Here is an 11,315-nt window from a genome sequence, read left to right as displayed (position 1 = left end):
AAGAGGCCGTGTCCCAGCGCTGGGTCTGCACCTGGGACAGCCTAGCCTTGTTCAGCAGGTGCGGAAGGGGAATCTTTTCTTGTTCTCATTTAGTTGCTCAAGGGGGCAGCAGTGACATGAGCAATAACAGTTCAGTGCTGAACTCAGAGCTTAAAACTCCCCTCCCAGAGTGCGGAGAGAACCCAGGAGTCCTGGCTCCAAGCGCCCGCTCTAACCACTGCATCCCCCTGCCCTGCCCTGCTCTGCCCTGCCCTGCCAGAGCTGCAAATAGAACCCAGGAGTCCTGGCTCCCCTCCTCCCGTAGGATTTAATTTTAATCCGCAGCAGTGAAAGTGAAACTAAAAGCCGTGCTGCTCATCGCCGGCCTCGCTTCCTCGCTCGGGGACAACACTTGAGACTTTGCTGCAGCTGTCACCCCTGCTCTGCCCCAGCCTGGGGCTCCTCGGCCACAGCTCCAGCCAGGTTTGAGCCAGGACTCCTGGGTTCTCTCCCGTGCCCTGGGAAGGGAGTGGGGTCTAGTAGGTTAGACTGGAGGCCAAGACTCCTGGGTTCTATCTCTGCTTTGGGAGGAGAGTGCGGGGGCTGGGACCCAGGGTTTTTTTTCTCCGGTCAGATTGACAGACCCTGCGGGTTTTTCACCTTCCTCCGCAATGCGCGGCTCAGGGCACTTGCAGGTTTAAACTAGTGTAAATGGGGGATTCTCTGTCACTTGAAGTCTTTAAATCCAGATTGGAGGCTGGCAGTGACTCAGGCAGAGGTGGTGGGTCTGTTATGGGCGGGGCTGGGCGAGGGGCTCTGGCCTGGGTTGTGCAGGAAGTCAGACTGGATGATCACCATGGTCCCTACTGGCTTTAAAATCTCTGAGTCTGATTTCTATCCCAGCTCTGCGAGGGGAGTGGGGCTTAGGGGTTAGAGCAGAGGGGGCTGGGATCTGTCCCCAGCCCTGCCACTGGCTCATTGTGTGACTTTGGCCCAGTCTCTGCTTTCTACCTCAGTTTCCCCCTCTTTAAAGCAGGGCCAGTCAGCTCCTTGTGGAGGGGCTGTGTGGCTGGAAAGCGGGTCCCTTGTGCAGCTCGGGTACCCCGACGGGGGACTGGCTCTGGTGGATACCAGTGGCCAAACATCCTTGCAGCGTGAGAGCTGCCAAGCCAGGAGTCCCCCCTTCTCCAGCACAGGTCCAGGGACGGGGCCCTGGGTCGGTCCCATTCCCAGGCAACGGATGGGCCCCAAATGCTGGCCAGGCCCCTTGGCTCCCAGATGTGGGCCAGGCTCCATGGACCCTCCTGAAGCCAACGGGCGTTCCCGCTGCACCGCCTCTCGTATAACACTGACTTCTCTCCTCAGCCCTGTGCGCCAGGCCCCCCGCACCGAGACCATGGAGCCCGTCTGCCTGGTAGAGCTGGTGTCAAACTCTGGCACCCTGCAGGTGAACCCGGCCGCCCTGGACCTGCTCCGGCACCTCGCACAGCCCCTCCACGTCCTCGCCATCTTTGGGCCCTGTGGCACCGGGAAATCCTTCCTCATGGATCGGCTGGCAGGGCAGGACAAAGGTGAAGGGTCCCCATTGCTCTGCTTTCCCTCTGCTTGTGCCTCCACCTCTGCCATCTCCCTGTACCCCGTCCTCCTGCCTGCGCCTCCCCCCATTCCTCTAGCCCTGGACAGAGAGCTGAAAGCTGGGAAATTGCAACAGGGTCCCCGGAGAGACTGGCGGGACCAGCCCACCGAATGTCTCCCATCTCTGTGCCCTGAGTGGGGAACGCAGAGGGGAAGTGGGTGTCCTGGCATGCAAGCCAAGCTGTGACTGAACCAGTCGGTTCAGATCCAGGGCGCAGCTGGGGTGTTGGCCCAGGGGTCTGGCCCGCTTTGGAGGGCGGGTGAGAGGAAGGGAGTGAGGGGCAGCCATGCGGGGCATCGCTGGGGGAGGATAAAAGGGGAGAAGGGTAGGGATTCCCCGTTCAGCTCGGGGAGGCGTCGGTCAGGTGTAGGGGGGTCAGGGCAGAGCCCCAAGGACGAGTCCCGCCCTGGGTTAGAAAAGATGCCGCAGAGCGAGCGACGCCAGGCGTACTCCGTCCGTCCAGCCGGACACAAAGCGGGTTCAGGGGAGCTGGATCCCCGGCCACAAGTGTCCACGCGCGCAGCAAAGGTTCGCTCAGGGCTCCTCGTTGTAGCAGAGGAAGGAAGCGGGGACACGAGCCACGACTGGAAGGAGAAGCCGGACATACCGGATGGAGTACGGGTCAGTTCTGGGCGGTGAGGGGGCTGGCCAGCACAGCAGTGTACTGAGGGCATGGGGCATCCTCCAGCGCTCACAGGATGGTTCTCTGGAAGACCTGCTCTGGGATGGTTTGGGGGCTGCTCCCTGGGCTGGGATCCCAGGGGTCAGGTTAGACGGTCACAGGGGCCCTGCCGGCCCAGGAATCGCAGCATCGGGGGGTTAGACAAACCCCTGCCAGGGCTGGTCTCGCTTTCCTGGGTCCTGCCTCAACGCTGGGGTCTGCACGCGATGGCCTCGCCTGAGCCCTTCCAGCCCTGCATTGCTACATTTCTATCCCACTGCCTGCACCTCCCCGGCCCCCCCCACCCCACAGCCCCCACTCAGCACCCCTCTCTCCCCACAGGCTTCCCCCGCTCCTCGGGGATCTGGATGTGGTGCCTGCCCCACCCGGCTCAGCCCGACCAGGCCTTGGTGCTGCTGGACACGGAGGGATTCCCTGAGCAAGAGGTAGTGGGGAGAGCTGGGGGGCCCATCTGCTGTCCTCAGCTCTGGGAGGGGGGTGGAGTCTAGTGGATCAGAACAAGGGCTGCTGGGAGCCAGGACTCCTGGGTTCTCTCCCCAGTTCTGGGTGGGGAGTGATGTCTAGTGGTTAGAGTGAGGGAGGGGGGAGCTGGGAGCCAGGACTCCTGAATTCTATCCCCAGCTCTGGGAGGGGAGGGCAGGAAAGGAGGGGGTCTAGTGGTTGGGGGGGGGGGGGGGGGGGCTGGGAGCCAGGACTCTTGGGTTCTATCCCCAGCTCGGGGGGGGGGGAGTGGGGTCTAGTGGTTAGAAGGGGGAGCTGGGAGCCAGGACTCTTGGGTTCTATCCCCAGCTCGGGGGGGGGGTGGGGTCTAGTGGTTAGAAGGGGGGAGCTGGGAGCCAGGACTCTTGGGTTCTATCCCCAGCTCGGGGAGGGGAGTGGGGTGCAGTAGTTAGGCCCGTTGCTCATGTGCCTCTCGGTGCCGTTGCAGGGCGATGAGACAAAACTCTCCCGGCTCTTCCTCCTCAATGTGCTGCTCAGCAGCGTCTTCATCTATAACACCAGGGGTGAGGGCGACCCTCAGAGGCAGCTCGAGCGCCTGACGTATCCTTCCCAGCACGGCCCCCACCCCTCCCTGGGGCTGGATCGGGGCCAGTGCCCCTGGAGGGGAAAGGCCCCATGTCCTGTTCCCCCCACCAAGTTTGACCAGATGGCAGGTGTGAAAAATCAGGATGGGGGTGGGGAGCAATAGACGCCTGAATAAGAAAATGCCTCGAATAGCGGGATTGTACCTGTAAAATCGGGACATCTGGTCACCCCACCGCAGCCTGGCTCGGTTCCCGCCGCACGGCACTGTCTTTTCCTTCACGGCACCTGCTGCAGGTTCGTGCGGGATCTGCCCCGGGTGGTGAGAGTGCTGGACGAGTACACCTGGGAGAATAGCTTCCTCCTCAGCAGCGTGCTGCCCGACTTCGCGTGGTGCCTGCGGGACGTGGTGCCCGACCCCTCCCTGGACGAGGTGCTGGAAGCCATGGGCCACGATCTGGACTCGGCTCTCAGCTCCCCGCAAGGTGCGTGGCCATCGAGGCCCTTCCTGCAGGGGAGGGGAATCCCAGTGTCCGGGCCGGTCCCCAGCCCGACTCGGGTTCCATCCTAACTCCCCAACTCGCCCCTGCGGTCTCAGTGGGGTACAGGAGCCCGCTTCACTTCCTGTCCTAAATCAGCGCTGGTGTGCAACAGCCTCCGCGCCCCACCCCAGAGGGGCTGCATCTCCACACCGGGTCAGGTGGCCACAACTCAGCCCTCAGCATCCCTGCTGCTCTGTGACCTCAGGGTTCACCTCACGCACCCCTTTCTCCTGTAGATTCGGAGGACTCCCTGGCCAGTTGCATACAGAGGTTCTTCCCCTGCCAGAAGCTCTTCCGTTTCTGCTCCCCGCGAGCGGATGGAGGGCACGGCGAGCCACCGTCTCCTGCAGACCAGCTGCACCCCACTTTCCAGGAGCAGATGAGGCGCTTTAAGGACTACGTCTTCAGCCGGAGCCCTAAGACCATGGCGGGGAACAGAGAGGTCGATGGGGAGTGTAAGTGTGTGGCTGGGGGTGGGCGAGCAGTGTCTGTACAGCACCTAACACAATGGTGTCGGGGGCCAGGACGCTGGTGCCTGGCTGCTACCATAATACACCTAATAAAGAGCAATTATAATGCTAGTTGAAAACTCAGGCATCTTGGTACTGCTGGGCAAAAGGTTTGGTGAAAAATGCATATCCGGCAGCAGAGAGACATTTCCCAAATTCCTGTTGGTTTCTCAAATTGTTGGTGTAGGGGAAAAAAAACCACACTCCCCAAAACGGCGAAAGTCCATTTCTTTCAGTTCAAGACGACTTTCTGTTTTGCAATCTCCTGTTTTTTTAACCCCCACCCCCACCCTCTCCAAAGCCCTGGGCCTGTGAGGTGCCGGTGGAAACGGCAGATTTTTGGCTTTTCGATTGGCTGGAAGTTTGGAACGGTTTCACTCTTTGGTTCGACCCGAAGGCATTTTACTTTTTTGGAATTGCCTGGACCCGAAGCCCTGTCGGTCGCCCAGTTCTGGCCCCGTCCTTGGGATGGGAAATCACCAGTCTCGAATGCTGGGAGCTGCCTGTAACGATAACAATCCCTGGCCCTTCTCCAGTGCCTCTCATCCATCCATTTCCAAGGGGTCAGTTCCAGTGTCCCCTTGCACAGCTGGGGACACTGAGGCACAAGGAGGGGGTGTGACTTGCCCAAGCTCCTTCAGCAGGCCACTGGCAGAGCCGGGGCAAGAGACCAGGAGTCCGAGCCACGAGGCCCCACCCTATAGCAGCAGCACAAAGCTCAGTGCATGGCACTAGGCCGCGCCGGGGGCGACTGAACAGGAGCCCCCGGCCACTGACCCCTGCTCTGTCCTCTCTCGCCCAGTCCTGGCTGCTTTCCTGGAGCGCGTTGTGGACCTGCTGTCCCGGGACGAGCCCATTCTCTTGAGTGAGATCTGCAGTGGCCTCCAGGTGAGGGAGGGTCTAGGGGGAGGGGGCCGGGGGATGCAAAGGGGCTCACACAGGGGCGGGGCGGGGGTCCCGTGGGATCCATGTGGTGGGTGGGGGCACGGGGGCAGGTGCCAGGTAACAGAGGGGTGTTTTCTCCCAGCAGGAAGGCAGCGATTGTTCCATGAGGTGCCGGACGGACCCCGTGGGGAGAGCCCCACACAAGAAAGCAGCAGCCAGCGCTGCCCAGCCCTCGGTGCCGGAGCCCAAGGTCAGCGAGGGGCAGCCCCAGGGATTGGGGGAAGGGCTGCAGGGAGACACAGGCTGTTCCTGCTTCCAGCTCGGCTCAGAGACAGCTGGGGGTCGAGGGGTGTATGGGGGGGCAGGCCTTGCTGCTGGGAACTGGGCTGAGACCCAACAACTCATGTCACAGAGGGAACGACTTATGCAGTAGCCATTGCGTGTTGTGGCTGGGTGGGAGCTGGCGTCCCCTAGAGAGGACAGGCCCCGTGCCCCATTCCCTGCCCCCTGAGCCAGCCAGTCCCCCGCTGGGGCTGGATCTGGGCCGGTGCCCCCTAGAGGGGACAGGCCCTGCGTGGCTCTGTGGCCGGTGATGGGTGCATCAGCTCTTTGCGGGGCAGTGGATCCGGCCATGCTCTCTCACTCTGTGTCTGAGCCCCGCTGTCTCTCCCGCACAGAGGGAGTGCGTCGTCCCGCTGCAGGGCTCTCGTCCCGTCCCGCCAGTCCTGACCCAGGTGAGTGGCCCCCGTGGGCCCAGCCCCAACACCCTCCTGGATGCATTTGGGGGAGTGGCGGAAACGGCTCCCTCCGTGCCCCCTGCTCCTAGCCTCACTCAGCCCTGCTGCCCCCCAGGCTGCCCCTGGCACGGCACAGCCAGGTGCCATGGAAGAGCCGATGTGTCTGATCGAGAACCGGCCAGGCAGGGAGCTGCAGCTGAACCAGGGAGCCCTGGCCCTGCTCCAGAGTGTCCGCCAGCCCGTGGTGGTGGTGGCCATTGTGGGGCTGTACCGCACTGGCAAATCCTACCTCCTGAACAGACTGGCTGGCAAGGACCGGGGAGGTGAGCGCTGGGGGGCGCTCGGCCCAGCTGGGGGGATTCAGGGTGGATGGATGGGCTTCTGGGGCTGATCTGGGGGGCAGGGAGGCGGTGGGATACCGGGCTAGATGGGCCTGTGGGGCTGACCCGGAGGTGTGGCGGGGGGGTTGACAGAGGTCACAGCTCAGCGCCAACCATTCATTCCCCCTGGCTCCTCTCTGTCACTAACTCCGGGAGGGAAGTGGGGTCTAGTGGTTAGAGCAGCGGGGGGACTGGGAGCCAGGACTCCTGGGTTCTATCCTCAGCTCTGGGAGGGGAGTGGGGTCTAGTGGTTAGAGCGATGGGGGGTGGAAGGGTTGGGAGCCAGGACTCCTGGGTTTTGTCACTCTGTATCTGTCCCAGCTCTGTCCCTCCCTCCCCAGGATTCTCGCTGGGCTCCACGGTGCAGTCTCACACTAAGGGCATCTGGATGTGGTGCGTGCCCCACCCATGCCGGGCTGGCCACACCCTGGTGCTGCTGGACACCGAGGGGCTGGGCGATGTGGAGAAGGTGAGTGGGGGCCGATGGAGGGGCTGGTCTCAGGTCTGGGGAGCAAGGGAGTCCTGGGGGAACCAAGAACCCCCTGAATTTGGGGTGGGGGTCTATGTCTGGAGATCAGCATAGGTCAGTCTCCCGTATACCTTAACCCCTAACCCCCCACCCCATCCCTCTGCAGTGGGGTCTGATGGGACATGTCTGATGGCCCACCTCACCTGCAGGGGGAGCTCCAACTCCCTGCCCTATATCCCCACCACTCTGGCCCTCTGCAGTGGGGCCCGATGCTGATTCCTGCCCCCCCCAACAGGGCAACACCAAGAACGACGCATGGATCTTTGCGCTGGCCGTGTTACTCAGCAGCACCCTGGTCTACAACAGCATGAAAACCATTGATCATTACGCCCTGGAGCAGCTGCAGTATCCTGCCCCTGCTGGGAGGGACCCAGGTGTCTGGGAGGTGGGAGCAGCTGGGTGAGGGCTGTGGGTGCTGGGCTCAGGGACCCCCCTGCGGGGGGTGCAGCGTGTCCGGTTCCTTAGCCAGCCCCAGCTACGTGACGGAGCTGACGGAGCGCATCAAGGTGAAGGCGGTGGGCGGAGGCGGCCGGCAGGAGGGGCAGGATTCGGCCGAGTTCGTAAGTTTCTTCCCGGCCTTCGTGTGGGCCGTGAGGGATTTCACGCTGCAGCTGGAGCTGGACGGGCGGGAGATCAGCGAGGACGAGTACCTGGAGAACGCCCTGAAACGCAGAAAAGGTGCCAACAGTGGGCAGGGCGTGGGTCAGATGGGTCTGGGGGCCTGATCCTGGGAGGCAGGAAGGGCACAAGATACCAGGGTAGATAGGCCCGGAGGGCTGATCTGGGGGTTGGGATAATGGGCTAGGTGGGCCTGTGGGTCTGTTCTGGGGGGCGGGATACCAGCCTGGCTGGCCTGTGGGTGTGATGGGGGCAGCAGGGTGGAGCTGGGGTACCAGGCTGGCTGGGCCTGTGGGTCTGACGATGGGGGTCTCTCCCAGGCCAGCCTGAGAAGCTGGATCTACCCAAGAAGTTCCTGCGCCAGTACTTCCCCTCCCGCAAGTGCTTCGTGTTCGATTGCCCGGCCCAGTGCCGCGACCTGTCCCGGCTGGAGGAGCTGCCCGAGGAGGCGCTGAGCCGCGAGTTCCTGGAGCAGGCGCATGGCTTCTGCCGCCACATCTACCAGCACGCGGGCACCAAAGCCCTCCCGGGAGGCCATGTACTGACGGGCACCAGTGAGTGCGGATCGGGAGCGGCCCTGGGGAGGGATTGGGGTGTGTCCCGGGATGGGAGCCTGTTCTGAGGGGCTGGGGCATCGCGGTGCGGGAGGAGGATGGGAGGCATCCCAGGCTCAGCGTATGTGCTGCAGGGGCAGGGCAGGTCTAGGGATGCTGGCCAGGCCGGGCAGCAGCTGGGCCATGGGGTGGGCTCCAGGGCCAGTACTGGCAAGCCATGGCGGAGGTTGGGTGGGGGGCGCTGCCTCTGCCCCCCTCTGGCTATGCTGGGCACCCTGGCCCTGACCCCGCCCCTCCGGCAGTGCTGGGGAACCTGGCGGTGACCTACGTGGACGCCATCCGCAGCGGGGCGGTGCCCTGCATGGAGAGCGCGGTGCTGGCCCTGGCGCAGATCGAGAACTCGGTGGCAGTGGGGGAGGCCGTGGCTGTGTACGAGGAGCAGCTGGCGCGGGGGGCGACGCTTCCCACGGAGACGATGCTGGAGCTGCTGGAGCTGCATGCCCAGTGCGAGCGGGAGGCGCTGCAGGTGTTCATGACGCGCGCCTTCAAGGACGAGGAGCAGCAATACCAGCAGCAGCTGAAGGTACCAGGGACCCCGCCCTGGGGGCACCCCCCACCTGTCCCAGTCTGGGACCAGCCCACGGGAATGGGGCGCGGGGCCTTTCCACTCCAGGCCGGGCTGGCTCTGTGGGCTGGGCAGTGGGGTGCGGGGCCTGTCCCCTCCGGGGGCGCTGGCTGCCATCTCCTGTCTCTCCGCAGGACAGGCTGGACTCCAAGCGTGCTGAGCTGTGCTGCCGGAACGAGCAGGCGTCGTCGGACCGGTGCTTGGCCGTGCTGCAGGAGCTGTCCCAGGAGCTGGAGGAGCGGATCTGCGAGGGGAGCTACTCGGTTCCCGGGGGTTACCAGCGCCTCCTGGACGACCAGCGGGAGATGGTGGAGAGATACTGGCTGGTGTCAGGGAAGGGGATCATGGTGAATTGGCTTAATAGCATTAACTGGGGCTGGGGCCAGGACTCCTGGGTTCTGTCTGGGGTGGTGGCTCTGGGTTGCACACGCTGCCCGCGGGCGCCCTAGGGCGGGGAAGTGCTGATGGTGTTGCTGGATCCTGCTGTAGGGCTGTGGTCCAGACTCTGCCTTGGCTGATGGGATGAGAGGGCAGTGCAGAGGTTCCCGCTGGTCTGGGGTCCCTTGGTATGTGGGGGGGAGGATGCAGGTGGGATGGGCTGTGGGCCCCGGCTCACCCCCTTTCTCCCCGGTTCCCCCAGGCGGCCGAGGTGCTGCAGCAGTTTCTCAAGTCCAAGGAGACGGCGGCCCAGGCCGTCCTGCAGGCAGACCAGAGCCTCACGGACAGACAGAGGGAGATTGAAGGTGACCTCAGAGCTGGGGCCTGTAGTCCTGTGACCTACATGGGCCTATGGATCTGGTGATCCCTTGGCCACATTGACTCAGCCCCCCAGAACCCTATGGCCCCATAGACTCGTGACCCCTGGGCCCCCGACATCCCTTGCCCCATGGACCCAGTGACCTTTGGCCCTCACGGCTTCATATATCCTGTGACCCCTGGACCCCAAAGATGCTTTGACCCATGGCAGGGCTGTGCAGCCCCATAGATCTGGTGACACAGTGTAAGGGATCTGTAGCCTCACAGGCCCGGTGACCCCAGCACCCCATAGATCCAGTGCTCCCAGGGCCCCATACACCCACTGCCCCTTGGAGGCGGTGACTGCAGGGCTCTGTGGCCCCAGAGTCCCCTGGCCCTGATCATGTGCCCCCTACAGCGGAGCGGGCGCGGGCCGAGGCGGCCGAGCTGGAGGCCCAGCTGCGCGAGGAGATGCAGGCCAAGACAGAGCAGCTGCTGCAGGACCAGGAGCGCAGTCACCAGGAGCACGTCCAGCAGCTGACGGCCAGGATGGAGGAGGACAGGAGGCAGATGCTGGCTGAGCAGCAGCGCGTGCTGGACCTGAAACTGAAGGTACCTGCCCTGGCACCCCTGGGGAGCTGGGACTGGGCTGGTTAGAGCGGGCGGGGCTGGGAGCCAGAACTCCTGGGTTCTCTCCCAGCTCTTCCCTCAGCCTGGGTCCCCATGGCTCTGTGTCGGTGGTGCTAACCCTCGGCTCTGTCCCCCAGGAGCAGGAGCGGCTGCTGCGGGAGGGATTCCGGGGGGAAGCAGCGGGGTTGGAGAAGGAGCTGCAGAAACTGCGGGATGAGATGTGCCGGAGCCGGCGCTCTGAGCCCTGTGTTCTCTTCTGAGGATGAAGACCCAGGAGGACCCGGGGGGTCAGGGCTGGGCTGGCTCCCCTCCCACCAGCCTGTCGGAGACGTGGGGGTCTGGCTAGAGACAACCACTTGGGTTGTTGTACTTCTGGGGGTGGGGGGCTTTTGAATTCACACTAAATGCTGCTTGATAGAGGAAAGCTGCACGCACCAGTGTGTTATTGTAGGGTCTCATACACACTGCAGTTGGTGCTTGTTCTGGTTTGTTATTGTAGGGTCCTGTAAACTCCGGTGCTGCTGATACTGCTGTATGCGCTGGTGTGTTATTGTAGGGTATCTCATAAACACTGGAGCTGTTGCTTGCCCTGGCATGTTATTGTAGGGTCTCCTGTAAACTCCGGTGCTGCTGTGTGCCATGGTGTGTTATTGGGCCTGGCTCCGGGGAAGGTGGAGGACAGGGCTGCGGAGCAGGTTTGGCAGAGTCCTTGGATGAATCTAATAAAAACATATTTTAACTCCTCTGCCCCGGACTCCTGAGTCCTGGGGGTGGTAGGGTGGGTTTCATGGGGTGGGGGAGGGGAACCCGATCTGAAGGGATTGCTCCCTTCAATTACTTTCTGATCCAAAAAGCCCCCCCATCAGCTCATGGGATGGAGGCCTCCCCCTTCCCCAACCCCAGCCCAGCCCCAGGGGTCCACGTGGACCCCAGGAACCAGGACAGAGCTGGCTTTCTGTGCACAGGACTTTGGCTCTGGGAGGGGAATGGGGTCTGGTGTTTGGAGCAGGTGATGCTGGGACCAGGACCCCTGGGTTCGTTCCCTGGCTCCTGTACTGTCAGCCTGTGTAATTTTGGGCTAGTCACATCACCTTTCTGTGCCTCAGTTTCCCCCCTGCCTCCTGGGGCTGTGAGGACGAGTGGATGGTGCTATCTACACACACAGTGTTAATCCGGGGATCTGCTGCCAACAGCCCCGAATCCTCTTTCTGCCCCTATGACCGTGTAAGTGCCCCCCTGCTCCTAGGGCCC

At 63.1% G+C, this 11,315-nt stretch overlaps 1 protein-coding gene across 1 annotated transcript; it reads left to right on the top strand.

Moving 5' to 3' along the window:
• The first annotated feature begins 396 nt into the window (after positions 1–396).
• Positions 397–10,805, top strand: LOC137163490 (guanylate-binding protein 1-like). Its single transcript, XM_067563742.1, has 18 exons — positions 397–462; positions 1,345–1,550; positions 2,619–2,722; positions 3,226–3,338; positions 3,618–3,805; positions 4,099–4,317; positions 5,174–5,259; positions 5,934–5,990; positions 6,109–6,316; positions 6,715–6,842; positions 7,138–7,247; positions 7,378–7,580; positions 7,841–8,074; positions 8,377–8,657; positions 8,834–9,046; positions 9,340–9,442; positions 9,853–10,046; positions 10,202–10,805. Exons 2-18 carry the CDS (start codon positions 1,376–1,378, stop codon positions 10,322–10,324), a joined length of 2,739 nt encoding a protein of 912 aa, XP_067419843.1. The 5' UTR covers positions 397–462; positions 1,345–1,375; the 3' UTR covers positions 10,325–10,805.
• The last annotated feature ends 510 nt before the right edge of the window (positions 10,806–11,315 follow it).

Source organism: Emydura macquarii, unplaced genomic scaffold (genome assembly GCF_026122565.2).
Source record: "Emydura macquarii macquarii isolate MOO-44397 ecotype Brisbane River unplaced genomic scaffold, CSIRO-AGI_Emac_v2 contig_2594, whole genome shotgun sequence".
In the NCBI taxonomy this organism is placed as follows: Eukaryota; Metazoa; Chordata; order Testudines; family Chelidae; genus Emydura; species Emydura macquarii.
Note: the sequence above shows the minus strand (reverse complement) of the source record. Positions and strands in the feature narration are given on the sequence as shown.